General features: G+C 40.7%; 1 protein-coding gene across 1 annotated transcript; it reads right to left on the bottom strand.

Annotated features, from left to right (window-relative positions):
• Positions 1-1,242: 1,242 nt before the first annotated feature.
• Positions 1,243-21,591, bottom strand: LOC139723619 (deubiquitinating protein VCPIP1-like). The gene is made up of 15 exons (XM_071634848.1): positions 21,537-21,591; positions 18,623-19,516; positions 17,852-17,980; positions 15,736-15,866; positions 14,969-15,080; positions 13,957-14,181; positions 12,921-13,014; positions 11,528-11,674; positions 10,286-10,475; positions 8,481-8,753; positions 7,300-7,438; positions 5,971-6,189; positions 4,971-5,114; positions 3,571-3,758; positions 1,243-2,593 (listed from the first exon to the last, which is right to left on the bottom strand). Exons 1-15 carry the CDS (start codon positions 21,577-21,579, stop codon positions 1,478-1,480), a joined length of 4,044 nt encoding a protein of 1,347 aa, XP_071490949.1. The 5' UTR covers positions 21,580-21,591; the 3' UTR covers positions 1,243-1,477.
• Between the last annotated feature and the right edge of the window lie 119 nt (positions 21,592-21,710).

Here is a 21,710-nt window from a genome sequence, read left to right as displayed (position 1 = left end):
AATGCATTGCTTTTGAAGCAAGAATTTAAAAAAAGGGGGGAGTGCTACAGACCATTCAAAAAGTACCAATGAACAAATAACTAAAACTTATTATCAAGATAATTTATCTGTAAGAATGCGTACAAATGTAGTTTCTGCTTTTAAAGCTGTTTTCTTTTCTTTCTTTTTTTTCACACAAAACTGCTATTTATAACTACACACATGTACATGGAAGCTTGTATGATTGCATTATATTTCATCGTCACAATTTATAGAATATTTCTGCATTCAGACAATATATCTGTTTTTGCTTCTAATACATAGGCAAGGATGTCCACCTTGCCTATAAAAGCATTGTCATATTTAGAGGGCTAAAGGTGTATTCTTTGCAGAAAATCAGTATTCTATATCTTTCTGGCAATAAACCTGCATTGTAATACCATTATGGAAAACAACTATTTTCCATGGAAACTGCAGTATTCTTTGGCTAAAAAAACAAAAACCAACAACAACAAATACAGAATAGGATATATAAAAGAAAAAGAAAAGATAAAAGAACAGATGGCATCTCTGGAAATCAGAAACTTTGAGCATTAGCTCTGTTGGCTCTCCTCTGAAGATAGAATTTAAACTTAGGCTTAAAAAAAGGGGAAAAGACAAGGACACAACTACACATAGCAATCTGGCTATAAATAAAAAAAAACATGAAAATAATAGAATAGAATAGAATAGAAGTATATAAATATATCATCAGAACATTTATCTTTACAGTATACCGAACAAGGTACTAGGAGAGACAAACTGAAATCATATTGCAAACACTAAGAATCTGGAAGGCTGAAGTTATTTTGTTTTGTTTGCCTTCACTTCTCTCTGGGTATGTGTTCTCCTTCTGTCCTCTTTAAAGGGATAGTACAGTATTGGTGGCGATGAGAATTGGGCATTAAACTTTTTGCGAGATACCAAGAAAACACTTATGATATAGTACAGAACATACCATTTAAAGAGGAATTAAAGTTTATTTGATGAAAATCGGGTTTAAATTGACTGAAACATCCAATTAAAAGTAAAACAATGCGAGAGAATAAAGTGTGGGTCCCACACTTTATGAGAATCGCTCTTTTTGATTATCTCAGCCATATCAAAACCAATTCTCATCAAATGAACGTTGAATTCCTCATAGAATTACATGCTCTTTCATATTTCAAGAGGTTTCTCATTATTTCACCAAAAAATGTTAGAAACCTGAAATTAGGTCTCGACCAAAACTATACAATCCCTTTAAACTCTGATACAATGAAATTGCAGGCAGTGTGCTTACACTTAAACAGACTGTGCTTCTTTATTGCAATGCCCCCACCATATCATATCCAATAAGAATATTACAGCGCTATATTGCAGTAATGAACACTGCATAATATACCCTCTCTTGCAGCTAAACTCATATGTACAGAGAGCAAAGTGGCTGCGACAATTTTTCAAGCGACTTCTTTCAGCATTATAGATTACCGTCCTCTTTTTTGACGAGCACAGTGTATCCTGGGCCGAGGCGTCGCACTACGTAGCCAGATTCCTCGTTGGGCGTTTCCACATGTATGCTCTCCTCCGGGCGGATAGCGGCAAGAGACGGTGTGGCACTAGTACTTGCTGTGCTTGTGCAGAGCTGAGCAGAATTTGCTTCTTCCTGGTCGGCTGCTCCCGATTCTAGATGTGCACCTGGTGACGTTTCCGCTGCCTGGATATGGTGCTGGGGGAGCGGCGAACAAGGGTCTGTGCTGATCTGTCTGCTCATGAGACTCTCCTGTGACTTCCCATGGTGTGTCTGTGAATCACCTGTCAGCGAGCTGCCTTCCATTCTACCACTGGAGTTCTGGGATGCCTCTCCTGCATTACGAAACTGGAAATGAGAGCTTGCGCCATCTTCTCCATTGGGAGAGTCCACTTCCATGGGCAGGGGTGATCTGTGACCCTGCTCGCGGTGCACGCTACGGTTTGTGCAGTCTGTGTCCATTGGTATGTCGCCATCAACCCGATCCAACGTAATGGAAGATCCCGGCTGCCCATCTCCAGTCAACGCAGCATTGTCCTCAGCAGCCACACCCCCGGGACCGTCACAACCAGGAATAGATCGTTCCTCACTTCCCTGCTGCTTGTGCTCCAGCCTGGATGATTCCATTTCATCACGGGGCTGATCTCGACCATCTGGAATGCTTCCATCACGATATTGCACACTTCCACTGACGTCAAACACATTGAGCGACTTATCGTCATTACCACCACTGCACTTCACATCAACACTGTCCTCAACTAAAGGCCTGTCCACCACCCGATCATCCACCTCCCCAGATTTCATAGATATCTTTCCATCGCCCTCTGTCGAAATCTCTTGCACTCCCCCACTCAGTGAGTGTCCTCGCCCAGCAAACGCTACATAGCCACTGGTGGAGGGTTCCCCATCCTGCACAGGGTTGACCGCGCCCACTTCCAGCGACCTCTGACCCAGCGCGACCTCCTGCAAGTGCTGGAGGTCGTCAACGTCGGGATTAATTGGGAAGTGTCCGAGGGGTTCGAGACAGAGCTCCAATCTGTCATTTGGGGCAGAGTAACGGAAGCGCTGGAAGAGAAAAGAAGAAAGAGAGAGGGAGGTGGATCGATTAACAAGTGAGGAGAATGTTGACCAGTCCCATTAATACAAAGACGTGGGAGATCTTCTTCCCTCAAACACAAAGAAATTCATGCTGCTTATGAGTGCACTGGTAGTGGATTTTAAAGCTGGAAGGGAATGCTGCCTGGGAGAGTCAAGCAAGGGTCCAATCAGTTCAGGTTTGTATCCAGCACGTAGGGTTGCATATATTTTGTAAAGCTCTTCACCAAACATGGTACTACTCTTCTGTACAGTTTTTTTCTTTCTTTTGAATTATCACCATCACTTCTAGCACTCTTTCAAATTTTGTCGTGATATAGTAACTTCATAATGGCATCTTTTACACAGAAAGTGCAGCAGTGCAAAATCAACCCACAACATGACTTTGATCATGATCTCTCTGTGTTCAAGCCAACACAAGAGTTGCTAGTTGATGGTGACTTTGTTTCAGCGATGCCGATACCAAAATCACTAGTTGGTAAAATCCTAAGAAACTTTCAAAAAGTACAGAACTTTTGTCTTTGAGGTCTGAGGCAGAGGAATCCTTCCTGTTCATCTAATTCCACTCCGTATTATTTTAATATGGATTCCCCGTTTTACACATGTATGAACACATGCTATCCTTGATGTTTCTGTGACCGCAAGTTGACAGCCACTTCTGCCCAACAAATGACAGGGGCACATGAGAAGGAATGGCATACTGCAAACATACTAGGTGCTCATCTCTTCCCCTGCCCAGCAGAAGCTAGGGCCGTAGCATATGAGATCTACTAAAAAAAGTCAAATTTTTGTTTGTGACATATTTTGATAGAGAGTTCTGAAAGTTCTTCCATTTGACGTAACTACAATTTTTTTAAGACTGCAATCCTGAGGGCCCACTTGCCAGATAATTGTTAATTTTTTTTCTTCAAAAATCAGCTCAATAAGAAAACATGAGCAGGTGTTACCTTTTCTGGTATAGAGGGCAGCATACAGTGCTTGCCGTCTTCGAGGCCAAGGTCCCTCTCCACGATGTTGTAAAACAACCCCCCATGCTCGAATAGATCGGGCTTGCCCTTGGAGAAGGTCCACAGGTCCATGCCATTCAGTTTGGCCATCAGGCTCAGTGACATCAGCTGGACTTCTGCATTGCTTGCTGCGGGTGGGTTCATTGACAGTCAAAATGGCGGGACATTAAATTTTCAAATTTAAAGATCTGCGATAAAAAAAACCTCAGCTCCATAATCCTACAAAATACATACTATTTCATCAATTTTGTTTTCTCTTAGTTTCATTGTTTGGTTCAAGGTTGCCCAGATAATCTACAGTCTCGGCAAATTGCTGGGTACGCTTCTCTTTCGGAACTTTGATGAGTTTTCTCCCTACTACTTTAGTTTGATGGATGATAAGGCCAAATCCCAATAACACTGAAAAAATAACTCACAACAAACGAACACACAAACAAAAATAAAGCAAAAATAATCCAGATTCATCTATTTCTTTATCAAGGTGCACACTGATCTTTTGGGAAAGTTGGGAATATCATGTAATCACTTATTAATCCATTAAATCGAGTCCCGAGAATACTCGGGCAGGTCCCAATGGGAAATTAGTGCTACACCAAAATCAGTCCATCATCAATGGGTTTAAGATATCTATGGTGAAAATCAAAATCCTAACAATGTACACAAGCTACAGTACGTATCTCATCTCCCTTGTATATGGGGGAGGGGGATTAGCATAGTAAATTTGGCACTCACAGATTTGTCCAATTTCGAAGCATTTGCATAGCATTCTGTTGTCAACGACACTATTATCCATGGCATCATCTCTGTTCATTATTCCAGAAACACTGGAAGCACATGGAATTTAAGCTGTGATTTTTCAGACTAGAAAACTTTAATCAAGAGTTCCCTTTAACTCTTTATATGCCACAGTACAATGAAAGCGTTTCTTGCGATTCCGTTTATGTCAATGTACTGTAGCTTGCATTTTATGTGGTGATTGATTATCAAGCTGTGTTCCCTATTGAATTTGCGAGTAAATTACTGTCACTGTTTTTGTGTGCATAAGTCATGTATCTACAATAATAGAGCTACTGGTCATGATAAAGAAACATGGTAACAGATTAGTCCTACAATTTACATCAAAGCTAAGCTTGGCAATTTCTCTACAACTTTGCTCATTATATTTCCAGGGTAACAGAAATGTTTACACATTGCATAGACTTCCCCCCCCCCCCAAAAAAAAAAAAGAAGAAGAATATTTTCCACAAGCATGACTGCATTGCCGTCTCAGAATAATGTGGCACACAGGCGGTTTACACCATGGCACATAAAGAGTTAACAGTGGAGATTTTTAATAATACCATCATTGTCCCTGATCTGTTTGAATCCCTTTTGGAACTCTCGGAGTAGGGCCCCCTGGTCAAGGCCCGGTTCGCTGCTCCCAGCCCACTTCTGCCTGTTGCCAGCAATGCCTGCTGTTGTGCGCCTGCTCTGCATGGCATCTTCTGCAAGAGGATCAGCCAAATATACAGAAATAAATGCCATGGATAACTACAGTGGATACATGCTTCAGATGAAGTCAACATACATCCTCATCATTCATACTAGATAATTTACTTTAATAATGCACTTAATTTACTTCATGATTGCGGAGAACCAGTATTTAGGTTTCAGTTGCTTGTCAATTCTTTTCTTGCATTAAAGGGATGAAATAGTTCTGGTTGAGATGGGGGATGCAGATGTTAACTTTGTACGAGATATTCAGAAACCACTTATGAAATATTTAAGAGCATAGTTTTACATATTTAAGAAATTCAAAGTTTGTATGATGAAAATTGGTTTTGAAAAGGCCAAGATAATGAAAAACAAAGTAAAACAAATTGGTCATTACAAAGGTGTGTCCTACCTTTTATTAGAACCTCTTTGCTTTTGCACCTCAGCTGATTTTCATCAAATACTATGTGAAAGCATTTGGAGAAATGAATGGGACCATAAACAGCAACAAAGTTGTTTAACTACAAAGAAAACAACAGCTACACAATGTCTTCTTCTATATTGACCATGACTTAGTCTTGTGAGGCTAGGCATTCAGACCCAGTTGTCACCTCTGTGGCTCCATGGTGGGATCTGGTAGGACCTCTCCAAAAGAACAACTTCACAAAAGCTTCACAAAGATAATTTTCTGCATTGACCCTGAGCTAGTCTTGCAAGTCTGAGCATTCAGACCCAGTCGTTACCTCTGTGGCTGCTCGGATCTGGTAAGACCTCTATGAGCAAACAACTTCACAACAGTTTCACAGTAATTTTCTACATTGACCCTAGCTAGTCTTGTAAGTCTGGCCATTTAGACCCAGTTGTTACCTCTGTGACTGCTAGGATCAGGCAGAACCTCCACGGTGAGCTTGTCGCCATTCTGCAGCAGGAGGGGTGCTGTTTCCTCCTCGCCAACAGGGGGCGCCCTCAGTTCCTTGGGCGGGAAGCCGTGCTTGATGCGCTGCCTCGCAGGAGGAACATGGAGCTTTGCCTCAATCAGGGCCTGTAATTGAGAATAACTCGTCCTGCTGGCAAGACTAATGTGGCCTGCATGCAGAAACAGAAAAAGGGAAAATTTCATCCATTCAAAACAATATGATTCTTGGAATATATCACTATGGAAAATAAGAATTCAGCTGTAATTTTGATATTGTAATTGCATATATATCTTTTTTTGAAGTGCAATTTGTGATTAAACCCACTTTTCGTCACAATTGTGACCCTGCACCTCAAAACAAACAAAAAGTCGCTAGACATGAATTTATAGTTAAGACCATATTCTGAAAGAACAGACTTTAAGCTTTAAATGATGTATAACTCAAATCAAATGGACTCTCCTAACCTATCTAAATATTGGAAAGAAAGCACAAACTCAGGAAAAGTGTGAACTGAGAAAAGAGGCTCTAAAGTACAGTGTCTATTCAAGTGCTTAATCTTTACCAAATCGTGCTGGCTGTGCCATGAATGGGACAAAAAACAGGAAGTAAACCACCAGAGTAACAACAATGAAGAGATTATCAGATTAACTGAAATTAAGCATGCCTCATTAACACATTCTGTCCATAGTTAATGCCAACTTTCAAAGCAGTAGCACTATCCTTTCAAAAGTTATTAGAGTTGAAAGTGAAGAGTGTGGACAAGGTTTTTCAGAAATGAAAAAGGGATTCTAAAGACATACCTAATCACACTATTCTACAAAAAATGTTCGAGATAAACTGCTAAAAAAAAACACACTTTCCTGCCCGTTTTATGATGCCAAATTTTAGCATAATGTAAAAGAAGACCCGCTCTTTCAGAAAATATGAAAAAGTCAAGTTCGGCTAGGTTGACCCATTTCACTTATTTTCAGTCCTCACGCAAAATCAGTGTGTGCGACTTTATGTTCGTTTTGAGGTGCACGGTCACAATTGTACTTCCATGTATACCATATGGACACTCCTAATCAAATTAGTAGTGGAATAAATTAAGAATTTGGGATCTCCTATTATTGTGAAAGAATGCAAAACATATTGGATCTATTAAAGAATATAAAACAGATTGGCTCCTTTCATGAAAGTCACTCAGACTAATCAGTGTGAAAAGGTCATTATATGATGAATGGAGAAGTGGTGCGGGGGGAGAGAAAAGAAAAACTTACATGCTTTCCCTCGGACGAACTCAGCTTTATCCTGATGTCCCGCGGCGGCTCAATCGTTGGCGTGGTACCCGTCTCAATGATGACTTGTTGCGGAGACTTGACCTCCGCCGCGACCTTTGACCCCGGGGTCTGGACGGTCGACTTTTTCTTTTCTTTTTTCTGAATGGGATATTGACATAAATACCAAACATAATTGTCACAGAGAGAAAACGTGTGAACCCCAGCTCAAAGTCCACAAAAAGTTGCAGATTCAGATTCTTTGTGATGGATGAAACTATGTCAATTGGGTTGACAGACCTAAATCTTTTCTATTTGTCTTACCTGAAAGAGTCATCTTTTCTCTGCCTAATATCATAATTTGGCAGCTTTAATCACAATGAAATCATAATGTTAGCAGTTTTTCCAGATCATGACTTTTTGAACAGGTGCTACTTACACTGAGAAACTGCTACAAAGCACACTTTTCCTCTCTCTCTCGTCACACTTTGAATGGGACTGGAAAGTTCAATTCTAAAAACTTATACTTCATCTTAGAACTACAAGTAAAAGGGTACTGTTTTGAATAATGCAGCAAGTGCAAATTCGTTTTAGCACGCTTTTCATGGATTTTTAGATAGACAGTCACATATATGGCACAGACTAGGTTGTAGGATGACAAATATCATGTAGAAATAAAACATAAAGCAATTACAACCGCAAATTCATTATGGCCATCATCATCACTTTCATCACTAAAAAACTACAGCATCAATGGCACTGATTACAAGAAACCAGCAATGATGATACATGCAAAAAAAAAAAATATATATTAAAATTGACAACATTAGTGTCAATGTTAGCCTGTTGAATACAAGTCCCGAGTATACTTGTGCAGATGTCTATGGGAAATGTGTGTTGTAACAAAATCATACCGTCCTCAATGGGTTAAAAACAGCATGAACGAGAAAAAAAAAAACATGGGGGGAAGAGGAAGACAAGGAGGAAAAGGAGGAGGAGGAGGAGAAAGAGGAGGAGGATGAAGAAGATGAGGAAGATAAAGAGAAGGAAGACAAAGAGGAAAAGGAAAAGGAGGAAGAGGAGAAGGAGGAAGAAGAGAAGGAGGAAGAAGAGGAAGAGGAAGATTTGAATGAGAAAGAGACAGCGCAGCAGGAAAAGGAGGAACCATGTGAATAAGAGCAAGTAATCAACTTAAGGTTCTTACTGTGCCGGTCAGTATGATCTTTGAGGGCGACTGGACGTCGGAGGAGATCCTCTTGGGGGAGCCTTCCTTCGACTTTGCCCCCGGCTGTCTCCTGGGGGACTCTGCCCTGTCTCCCTGAGCTGCGTCCATCCTCTCTGACCCCGCCAGGTGTCTGGGTGAGGCTCCGCCCTGCTGGACCGAGGAGGAGCCACCGGGTGATGACCGGCCGGCTGAGCTTGCAGAGGGGACGTTGGTCAGTGAGGGAGGCTGGTATGCTGGCTCCTTACTGGCCGTCTGTGAGTCATGAATATTCAAACAATTAATATTCATGAGTTATGATTATTTAAAGTACTTAATATTCCAGAGATGTATTAATATCCATCGTTAATAGCAAACAAGAGGAAACCAACCAATAGGCTAACCAGAGGAATTTGAAGCTCATTGAGCTTTTCATCTCATTTTTTTTTTCCTTTTTTACCTTGGGCCGAGGTGATTCTGTTTGTCTAAACAGGTACACAATCACACTTGCAGTCCTTAATGGCACAGGTAATAAAGGAACAAGTGGTTATCCAAAATAAACAAACAGCTGGCTTTACTTCTTGGGCGAGCTGTCCTCAGAGCCAGAATAACGTAACAAGCATGAGAAAAAAAAAAATTACATCGATACTAAAGTATCATGAGCTTTTGACTAGTATCATCTTATGGGAATTCATCTGCAGCCTTGATATTTCATAAAACGGATGAAAAGAGAAATATTTATTCATGTTTTGTTGAAATATAATTTTACCTACTATGATTATTAAATCAGCACAAGTTTCACAAACTAGTAATGACTGTCCCAATCACAGGCTGCAAAGTGCCGGTGATATTGCCAATTTATACGACGTATGCAAAATGAAAAGTTGTTTATCACCATGCTGATTCTAGGTCCAGCCTCGAAAACCATAGTGTGGACGATAACTGGGACTTAAATCTCTCAGTGCCCCAGTGAAGCTTGTCTGGACCCCAAGACAAAATTTTGAGGGGGAGTGACCATGGGTCATAATTGATAGCATCCAGCCGTACAGGTGACTTCTGTTACACTGAAGTCCTCTGGACCAGCAATTTTTTCTTGTAACATTGAAATTTTGTAATGGTCGAACAATAACATAAAGTGGATACAAATGTACAGATGATCATTTTGGAACCTAAATTTCTACTTCATTGTGACAAGAATTTTGTTATAACCGTGTTCGTTAGAACAGGGCTGGAGTGCACTGTATTCAGGGTTTGCCCCAAGCCCTGACTGCCCCCTGCAGCTCGGGGACAGTCGAGATAGTAGTGCTGAGTCGCAAAATATACAAGATCTCTCCGAGACCACGTATGAGAGCCAGATTTATCTATTGATATTACAAGAGAGAGTCGAACTCCCTACTCTCTCCCTCTTTAATGTCATGAGGGAGATGCTGTCTTTGTTTTGTGTGTGTGTGTGTGTGTGTGTGTGTGTGCGTGCACTTACCCATGGTGTAAAACGAGGACACACATACAGTCTTTACATTTAAACCGAGGACACACAGAACCGAGGACGTCCCCAGTACGCAGACCATTCCAAACGGTCTGCTTTTGCATGCTTTTTCATGCAAGGGTACATGTTTGTAGGTTCTCCATTAGCATTATTGTAATAAGTCCTTGGTTGGATGGTAATATTATGAATGAGTCCTCGGTTGACAAGAGTCCTACTGACACACAGGTCCTCGGTTATGTGGTAAAATTCTTGAGGGTAAAACAGGTCCTCGGTTTCCACCATAGATGCGTATGTGTGTGTGTGTGTATTTCTGTTTACTCACGTTCTGAAGGATGGACTCCACCACTTTCTGCACCAGCTGTTCGTTGCCGAACTCGCCGGCGAAGTGACGGTTCACGAGCTTCTCCGCGATCCGGAAGGCGTTGCTGTTGAGCTCGGGCTGTCCCTCATTCTGGAACCAAACCACCTCCTCCTCAATCGTCTGCCCTTTCCACGAAAGTGGAACGGAGAAACTGAAATGATATTGATAATAATAATGACAATGATAATGATTATGATATGATAATGATGACAATGATTGCACAAATAATAATCAAGATGATAAATAGTAGCAGTAATAATTGCAATGTATACGTTGTTTCCATTTATAGTAATAACAAACAAGACCTATCTCTGAAAGTGATCAATACCCCTACCTAAACACTTTTTCAACAGTACACTGCCAGGAACTTTAAACAGCGCTCAACTGATGTGCTGCTGCCATTTTCATACAGCGAAAATCACACTCACATACACATATGCATACACAAATAATAAACAAATAAATGCTCTGTGCACATAAAGGCAGGAAAATATATATAGACATAAAAACAAAGGAAAGTACAAACATATTTAAGAGAGAGAAGAAAAGACAAGGTAAGATGAAAAGTGACAGAACTTTGACATACAGGAAAAGCATTACCCATTGGCAATAATGAAAGAGATTGTTTTTTTTTTCTTTTAAAGGGGATGGCTAGTACCTGATCAGTGGGAATCAGTGGGAATGCTGGGGGATGATTGTTCCAATCCTCGTGGTATTCATTTACGAGTACATTTCTATTGTTGTGTGAAAATTATTTGCTTCAGAATGGTCTCATATTGAAGTAATGTGCAGTTCAATGTTTCCAGGTTAGCGTGCCGGTACAGTGTTGGGGCGATCGTTAACGGGCTATTAACCATCGCCCCGTCACTGTACAGGCGTGCGAACCTGGAAACATTGAACTGCACATTACTTGAATATGAGACCATTCTGAAGCAAATAATTTTCACACAACAATAGATATATAATGTACTCGTAAATGAATCCCACAAGGATTGGAACAATCATCCCCCAGCATTCCCACTGATTCCCACTGATCAGGTACTAGCCACCCCCTTTAATCTTATTGTTATTGTTATCTTTGCTTGGTTTACTTTCTTGGGGTTTAGGAATCAAAATAGTTCAAATATAATCTTATATGCAATAGCAAAAGTGAATTGACAGACAGGTAAACTCCTGGCTATCTAAAAGCAAATGAAGACTCACATAAGAGGGGGGTTGTCGTACTCCACCCCACCCCAGTAGTGTTTGTGGCCACAGTCGCAGGTGGTGGAGTCCGATGGGGTGCTGGTCCGATCCCCGTTGACGTAGACGATGCTGCCGTCTGCTTTAAGACGTCGCAGATGAGTGGTTCTGCAGGGGAAGACAAACAACAACAAATCAAGGTAAAGATTTTTCTTTTTCTTTTTTTTTTTAACAGACACACTGAGCTTCATGTAACCCTGATAAAAAAAAAAGCTTCAGAAGACGAGCAACTTGTCAGTGATTGAGAAGACAAAGTCTTAGTGATGGTGATATGGTCTTCAAAATTTCAGCATTCCGACATCATTTACTACACAAACAGGAACTGTCTGTTGTAAAATCAACAATAAATTTGGCCGTTATAACACTCATTTAAACTAAGTACCGGTAACTGAAATTTAATATAAAGCTCAGGATCCCGCCAGGCAATCAGAAATTGAAAATATTTGTGACCCGCTACAACAAAAGGATCCAAAAGTCGGGGGAGGACAATTTTCTGAAAATGGCATGACATTATTTCCTTACTATTCTACTTTAATTTCATATATAGCACAACTCATAAAAGTGCTCGGTTGCAAAAATATCGATGATTATATTAGCGCATGTCAAGTGGTTTTAGAAATCAGAGTTTGGAGAAAAAAGCCTTCAAAGTTTTCCTTCCGACGCTATCATGATCATGAGGAGGCGAGACAGCTTTCACCGCTTGACAATAAAAGGTACGCTCCTAGTGACCTCCGCGATGTTCATTCAACCTTAGCGCCAGCGGTCTACTCACGACCAATCAGTGATCAGGATGCCACGCACTGACCAATAAGATCACTCCCTCATTGCTAGGGGCGGAGTTTAGCTGCACCGCTAAATTCAAATCTTCGGACACGATTCTGTTACATTGAAAGTCGGAAAATCATGACCCAGAAAAACGCTGATTTCTTGCCTTTCCTTTGATCATTTAGCTTCGAAATTTCAGCAGATGATAGACAAAACATTAGACTACAAAATTATGCTGAAAACAGAAATCCAATTGCTTTGACCAATTTTGATGAAATGACTTCAAACTCGATTTTCTTGGCTCAGCCGTCAGCGACTTTAGGATCCTTTTGTTGAAGCGGGTCACATTTGTTGATCCTCATGAGCTTTGTAAAGATTTGAACTCACAATCATATTCTACTATGTGCCAACAAGTAAACAAACAGACTGAGTGTGTTCCCTAACATCAACAACAAGGCACTAAATTGACATGGCAAAGGGCTAAACCTAATTCACATTACAAAATCCCTGCTTCAAAATCAGCCAATAGAGGGCGTGCTTCTAGAAGGCTTATCACAACCAGCTGTAGAAGGGGGCCTGCAGGGCTTACCCTGAACCCTGGCACCAGGGGCACGTGGCGTCCTGCTTGAAGGTCAGGTCTGGGACAAGCTCATCCGTCACTGGATCATAAGTACATTGCAGATCTACATTGATGAATACCACATGAAAAAAAGAGAAATGAAACAATACTGGTATTCAAAAAGTCCTTCGGCATAAGTTATCAAAGTGATTTGTAGACTGTAAAACCTGGGATGTTAGTGTACATGAAACGTTTAACAAATTTCACAAGGAGACAAGATTCATAAAAGTAAAAATGCAGAGGAAAGTCTATGTCTACACAATGCATCAAATGCCAGGCGGGTATTTAGAACAGTTTAGTTCCACACATGTTTTTACAGTACAAAGGGTAAAATAAAAAACAAAGCTTGATTGACTTTTCAAATATAACAGACCCCCCCCCCCCCCAAAAAAAAAAAAAAAAAAAAAAAAAGAAATCAAAAAAAAAAAAAAAAAATCATGGGATTCTTAACTGTCAATAGTTTTAACGAACACCACTACTTGGTATCAGTTTAAACCCCTAATGCAAATCAGTAAAGGTAATCATATTATTACCCCACCCCTAAGCAATTAGTTTGCACATTCTGAGGATAGAATTCTGTCTCATTGATTTCATGTAAAAAAAAAAAGGCAACTCAGCACAGATTCACAAACAGGTCTCAATGAAAGCTTTGAAATCCCCACGAATGTGTGTGTGTGTGTGTGTGTGTGCGTGTGTGTGTGTGCTTGTGTTGCATCTGTCCTATGTAAATACGTTACTATCATACTTCTTGTTAATATGTTTAAAACTTTAGTATGTTTTGTTTTATATGTTTATCCGGGACCCCTTTTTTTTTACAAGCTCTGCTTATTTTTGTTGTCCCAAACCATTCATTATTCTTAATGCTGTATCCTTTTGTAAAATGTCAAATGTTTAATGAATTGGTTAAATAAACTTGAACTTGAACTTATCAAAGTGCAGGGTAATTTTTCAGAGTAATAGTCAACAGGAAGAAGAAGCCTACTACAGGAATGTTCATCCCCCTCACCGTTGGCATGGAAGGTATACAATTTCCCCTCCTCCAGCTCCCCATTGATTTCTGAGGCCAGCTGGTAGAGTTCCCCACCCCTCCTCAGGTCCCCCCGGTCTGCCGGCCCCACTAGGCTGGGTAGCTGGCAGACGGCCTTGCACATCAGGCAGCTGTAAAGCTGGTGCTCCTGTACAGCGTAGCGCGTCCGCTGGATGATGATGTCCTGGTGGATATCGACAACACCTGGACAGTGGAAGAAATAATATGCTAAATACTATACAGGTCTACAGTATTGGTTGGAGATGTGGTCATGATGTAATGACACGACTAATGTCGCAGGGCTCAAAAATCATATCACAAACAGTGGTGCAATTTACAGATCTTGACTTAATGCTGATGGGTCTCGAATGTAATGGCATGTATTTATGACCAACATATACTCAGCTGTCTATCATGGTATTATAAAACATTCAGCAGTCCTTTGGAAAAGAGTCATATTTCCACTGTGTACAACACTTTAACTAGTCGCTGCACGCCTTGGGAATATAATGTAATCTCACATGAAAAATATAGCTCCCTTGGAGAGCACATCTGTATATATGAAATCTTTGACAATGCAAAAGAATTTGGCATTTTTGTTCTTCATACTATTTTGTTTAACTTCTTTTTCTTTCTTTTCTTTCTTCCTTCTCTCTCGTTCTTCCCTCCCTCCTCTATCCATCAACTTTCTTTCTTCATCAAGCCACATACGAAAACATTTCTCACAGCATTTCAAGTTTATGTTTTGGTACAGATTGGTCTTGAAACATTCCAGAAATACAATTATGGACTCTTCATTCAAAGTATGAAAAGGTCTGAGTTCAATCAAGTTCATAGCCAGGCTTGGCTAGGGACTCACAAGCAACAGAGACTAAAAGGAACATTGAAACCTACTGTGCAGTCAAGATTATACCTGTACATACTATAGGGTCATTACGTGGAATACATACTTCCAGTAAAGGGGAGAGGGGTTTTAGTTCTTGACCCGTACCTGCTCTTTTGTAGATGTAGTTGTAGGCATCTGACACCAGTGATGGGTGGACACCGTGTTTGTCTAGGAAGAGTCCCTCCATTGCGGTTGCCAGTCGCTGTACATACTTTTCCTTGAAATTACATTATATCAAGAAATGCGAAATACGTAATTATCATTATCCTCATGAACATCTTTCTTATGCTTCCAAAAAAAAAACATTTTAGACAAACATTGCTTCCAAAATCTGCAAATCTGACTCTATTGCTACCATAAATCAAATCATCTTTTCAGACACTCAGTTGATATCGCAAAAGAGAACTGCACTGACAAAATGAAACACAAACATGTTTTTTTTGACCGAGTATTCTTGAAAGTTTCACACTTAGAAAAAGAGGGACCAACAATTTTTGTTATCAGGCCTTTTACGAAGCACATAACACAGGAATTAGTCTCCATTTTATTGGAGGAAAAACCCTGTAGAATGTCTACATTCATGTAGCACACATAATGACACCCGAGACTTGGTTCTGTGAACACATCCCCTCGTCGATCTTGGTATTACGTATTTAAGACAAAGTTTCGTTAATGTTATTTTCTTATAGTACAATACATGTAATGTTTATTTTTGTTTTGCTTTGCATTTTCAAAAGTAATCTTTGTTTTTGTGTTTTATAGCAACCTATTTTTTGTTTGTATGTTGGTTTTTTCTATAGCAACATTAGTTTTGTTTTGGAGTTTTTTACATTATATAAACAGTCACTGAAAGTGAGGATATGGCATCAAACCTGTAGAGTTCTTTCCCCTCCGATGGTGCACATGTCATCTGCATCAAACTCAATGTATTGATTTATAGCCTCTTGGGGGGTTCCCCATGCTTTAGTCAGCATCCAGCGGGGTAGGCGAGGTAGAGGGCGCCCTAATTAGAGAAAGAAACAGAACAGCAAGCAAAAGATAGGTCATGTAGCTGCAATTTACTAAAAAGAAAATGATATCAACCCATTGAGGATAAACAAATTTTCTTATTACACGCCCTTTCCCCAAGTCTTCTCCGGACTGGTTTATCTTCAACTGATAAAATGGAAGACTTGATGGTGATACAGAAATGTATGTAGGATGGAGATCCAAGTATGGAACAGATTGTCAAACTCTTATACTCTTAATCCATCCACTCATTTGTTCTTTTGTCAAAAATCACTGGATGATCTATTCACTACTTTTTCAACCTCGTTAATAACATATTTCATTTAATGAATTTATTTCCCCCTAAGTCATGCCCCAGCTGAGAAAAAATTCAAAGTAAAATGCAACTTCAAGGTAAGGTTGACTGGCATTAAGTGCCCTTTACATTACAAAAATGCTACACACAAGTACCAAATCATATAACCTGCCTGAATAATTGTTCTTGTTGTGCCAGGAAAGCAGGAAGGCGGATTAGTTACATCTTACACTCACCCGGGAATATTTTTTCTGGCCCCATTATAAAAACAAACAAGGAAAAGTAGAAATTACGCGGTGCGTAATATATGTCCCCGCCGGAAGTAGCATTTTGTAACAAAATGTGCAATATAGGTAAAAAATCAAGGTCAAAGGTCAAAGAAGTCAAAGGTCAAAATTCTGTGTAGAAGTTTTGAAGCCCTCACCTAGTGCCATCACATAAAGCAAATGGAATCGAAATTGGGTTAGAAATGGCGAAGGAGTAGCATTTTGTAGCCAATGTACAATATAGGTCAAAAATCAAGGTCAAAGGTCAAAGAAGACAAAGGTCTAAATTCTGTGTAGAAGTTTTGAAGCCCTCACCTAGTGCTATCACATAAAGCAAACGGAATCGAAATCGGGTTAGAAATGGCGCAGGAGTAGCATTCTGTAGCAAAATGCACAATATAGGTCAAAAATCAAGGTCAAAGTTCAAAGAAGTCAAAGGTCAAAATTCTGTGTAGAAGTTTTGAAGCCCTCAACTAGTGCCATCATATAAAGCAAACGGAATCGAAATCGGGTTAAAAATGGCGAAGGAGTAGCATTTCGTAGCAAAATGTACAATATACAGTAGGTCAAAAATCAAGGTCAAAGGTCAAAGAAGTCAAAGGTCAAAATTCTGTGTAGAAGTTTTGAAGCCCTCACCTAGTGCCATCACATAAAGCAAACGGAATCGAAATCGGGTTAGAAATGGCGAAGGAGTAGCATTTTGTAGCAAAATGTACAATATAGGTCAAAAAATCAAGGTCAAAGGTCAAAGAAGTCAAAGGTCAAAATTCTGTGTAGAAGTTTTGAAGCCCTCACCTAGTGCCATCACATAAAGCAAACGGAATCGAAATCGGGTTAGAAATGGCGAAGGAGTAGCATTTTGTAGCAAAATGTACAATATAGGTCAAAGGTCAAGGTCAAAGGTCACGACTGAAATTCTGTGTAGAAGTTTCAAAGCTCCCATGTAGTGCTATCATATAAAGCAAACAGAATCAAAATTGGCTCATAAATGACAGAGAAGTAGCAAATTGAAGATTTTGATCACACACGGACGCACACACGGACACACGGACGGACGGACACACGGACGGACGGACACACGGACACACACACGTACGGAGCCCGTTTCATAGTCCCCTGCTCGAACTCGTTCGGCGGGGACAATAAACAAAGCTGGAGCATTATACATGTACCCTCAGCTTAAAAAATGGTTGAGAAAGAAAAAGCCTTCCAGATTCTGCTTACATCATGATTATCACAGTTTTGTATAACTTACAATAAACACAGGCGAGAGCAAAAGACAACAGTAGGAAATCTTTCCCTGAATTCCTTGTCGCTACTTTTTTTTTGCTCTCTTTCTTGGTTCTGGGTGTTTTTTTGTTTTTTTTCTGTTCTGAGAGTTTCTTTGTTTGTTTGTTTGTTTGTCTGTTAGGCACTGACCTTTGACCCCGACAAGGGCTATGAAGTGATTGCGCCCAGAGCTGCTCCAGGCCACACAGAGAGGCTTGTTCAGAGTTCCGTCCTTTCCCCGACACTCATTGCGGCTATGCAGCACGGGCAGGAATACACCTTTAAAGGGGAGCAGATAATCAAAATTTGAATTAGACAAGTGGCAGACAATGCATATTTCACATGTTATGCATAACCTGCAAATACAAATTTGTCACTGTCGATCTTAAATACAAGGTAACCCGAGTGTTGCCCGACATAGCAATAACTGATGAAGGCAGGCCAACATTGGCACACATATCAAAATCACATACAAGCATTGTACATGCAGATTCCAAAAAGGGATCTGGGAGATACCAACATCTTATGCTCTTGAATACCTGTAGGCAAAGTGTATTTCCCAAATCAGGGAGACAATAAGTGTATTTTCTGGTCAGGACAAGCAGAGATTTTTTTTTGTTTTTCAGCAAGCCTCATGTAGAATCAGGTAATCTTTGTAGCTCTGCTAATTCACACAAACTGAATTATAATGGATGCAATGTATTCAGTAGAAGTAAATGCATTGCATAATATGTACACTGTAGCTCATTACTAGCTTCTCTGATGAAAGATGTTCAAAATTATGACTTTTTACAAACTGTTATTTTGTCAGGCATGAGAACAATTTTCTGAAGAGGAAAAAAAAAAATCCACCAAATCTCACACCCTGCTCATACCACAGGTCATGTTATCTTCTGAAGAAAATGCACAGGAGCTTCATACCTGAGTAGTCTCCAAAGCTTTGCAGACCACTCAGCGAGTCCAGTAGGATGATGGGTCTACGGAGCACATTGGCCAGCCCAAAGATGTGGATATTCTGCAAACCCATGAGCTCGTTGGGGCCCGGGAAGTAGTCTGGGTCGCTCTCCTGGATAATGTGCTGCCACTCGTCCTTGTCTACAAAGTCTCGGAACAGGGCCTGGTACTGGGCCAGGTTCTGCTCGAAGTGGCGCTTGAGGTTGGTGCGCAGGGCGTGCCAGAAGAGCTCGCGGCCGACCAGAGCCCGCGAGATGCCATGAACCAGGCAGTGGCCATCCCCGTCAGCATGGATGGGGATGAGGACTTCCGCGTCGCCATTGACAAGCCGTATCTGTTCCAGTGTGTTCTTGAGGTAGCCCGCGCTCCCCGTCTGGTCCCGACCGTACCCCATAATGTCCACGTGCTCGGGCTGGATGAGGAATGCCCGGCCACCGAGGTTGGCGCAATCAAAGATGTCGTTCTGGTTGAGGCTGCGCAGGGGCTGCGCCTTGCCCTGCTTGTCCATGCCATATTCGGTGAGCAGCGGGCTCAGAAGCTTGCACTGGTAGTTGGAGAGGCCGAGCACCTTCACCGAGTCGGTCGTCTTCTTCGGCGCCAGCTTGCCCACGAGCACGTTCCGCACCATGTTGCGCAGTGCCACGTCGGGGTCGGTGACCTCGGCGACTCCCCGCACGGCATCCAGGGGGTGCCGCTGGCCACAGTTGCTGCACTCGACGCTCGGGTCATAGGAGAGGAAGTAGAGCCTCGACTGGCAGTGCTCGTCTGGACAGGTTCCGGACAGGAGGCAGAAACGTTCCTGGGAACCATCACTGGAGGTCGATGGCCTATCGGGCCTTGGCATGCTGCAGACTCTACAGTCTACGCAGAAAAATAGAATATTAGTTACTCTACTGTGATATCACGCAAAAATACTTTGCCTTGAGGGTTTCTTGTTAAAACTATGGACGACGCTGACTCGATAAAAACTAGTATACTTGGGTGACCCGCACCTCGTCATAGTTAATGTTTATGCGTATTTGAATCACATTTCGTCACTGAAATTCTATGAAATCCCATTTACATACTGGAAAAATTCGTAGATTCCAATGGAACCACAAATTTACTGTTCGATACCAGAAATTTGCAGCTATCGTCCTCAAACGCGAACGATGCGAAAAAGTTGCGCACTAAGGAAGGGGCCCGCAACTCGCCACCCGTGCTCACATAGACAAAGCACGTAAAAGACGTGAGCGGGTGACCGTGAAGCTTCCATAAGACAGGCTCGTAAAAGACGCGTGCGGGTGACCGTGATGATACCAATAACACGTAGGCCTATTCCTAATATACATTTCAAATTTTCACGAAAAACTGCTCGTTTTTCATCACACTTTGCTTGTTTGTGGTAACCCTGCCAAATTTCAAGTTTTTTACGTAAGGGATACTGCACACAGTCCCGGGCATAATTTTGTGTTCAGTGTGCTTGTAACAATTTTAAGCCGGGTGGCGGTATTTGGGCCCCTGGCGAGGTGCGGGCACCTCACTATACCTATGTTTATACAAACAATTATACTTTTTTGTATGGCCACGTAATGAATAAAACTGTTTAAATTTGAGGCATAATATTGGAGATGATCTCACAATAATGCTTTTGACAGCACTTCACAATGCTTTATTTTTAAAAATGTTCTCTGTCTATTCAAACCTCTCACCCAATCAATATTTTGCATTGTTTGATGGAACATGTAGTTGAGCGTGGAGAGGGGATGCATACCAACTTCTTGCCCGCTTTCGCTGAGGTAGATTACCATTATTAAAGTCAGTTCTAGGTCAGCCTGCAAAATGAATCCCATTTGGGGGCAGTGCCATTGATTGGGGGCTCTACATTGTATGTTAAGTCCAGAGAACTGCGGGAGAAACAGGTTAAAGTTATAGATTCTAAAAATGTTTTAAACTCCTCAAAATAAGTTAGGTCTGCAATTAAGGTTATCATATTTCTCTTATACCTGCATTATTTCCATTAAATATGACATCATATAAGAAAGCCTGATTAATTATCTTTAAAATGACACCTCACTTGCTAGTGTGTATGATTGGGTGTTCTTGGAATGTCCAAAACAGCTGAGTATGGGGACAGATGAACACTGAAAAGTCGCAACAATTCCGCTATTGATAATGTACAGTTTTGATGGGAAAAAAAAGAAAGAAAACAAGGCCACTGGAATATCTAAAGCAATGTTGGAATGAGAGCACTTTCAAAAACTCCCATTTCCTAGACATCAGATTCATGATTGTTTGGTCAACCTTTACAAAGTGTAGGCCTACAACTTGTAGATGTTTAATTTTTGCCTTAATTTTAATCTGCAGATACATTATACTACTGCAGTTTTTTAAATCTATGGATGAAGCCTGGAATCTAATCATGTCATGATAATCTTACAATGCATTCTTTTCAAGCACATTCCTTGAACTCTGAAACGACAAAGCAAATGGGAATTACACTGTTTGACATAACAGGTTTGCTCTATTTTGCAACATTTCACATTTCACTTTTCCTCATACTCATGCAGTACTGACTACTGTGCATTACAGGAATGCATAAACAGTTAAATTAATGTAAACGAGTGAGTTGTCATTGTAAAGAAAATTAATCAGGCTTTTTTTACAATGTCACATTTGAATAAAATGCTTTAGGCCTACATGTAGTTTAAGAGAAATATGATACATCAAATTGGAACCGCAGGACTTTTTTGAGGAGTTCACATTTACTGATTAACAGTTAAACTTAGATTAGACACCTAAATTAACGTTAGAATCTAAAATTAGACAAGGGCAAGGAAGGGGTTTAAATTGTCATTGTGCAATTTAATCAGCTGTAACATAAGTCAGCAACATAACTTACCACATGCATCAAATAAATCATCTGCAATAACCGTCCACAACATCTGCAATACACAATGTCAAGATACACGTGTAGAATGTATACATGTAGAAAAACCTGCTGCCAAGGCGTAAACTGCCAGTTTCAACAGTAACGTTAGACGTCTTGTTAGACTTCCAGTGGACAGTCAGCAGT

Source organism: Diadema antillarum, unplaced genomic scaffold (assembly GCF_040938485.1).
Source record: "Diadema antillarum isolate AM-2024a unplaced genomic scaffold, OU_Dant_1.0 scf00000196, whole genome shotgun sequence".
NCBI lineage: Eukaryota > Metazoa > Echinodermata > Echinoidea > Diadematoida > Diadematidae > Diadema > Diadema antillarum.
This window is presented reverse-complemented; position numbering and strand designations above follow the sequence as displayed.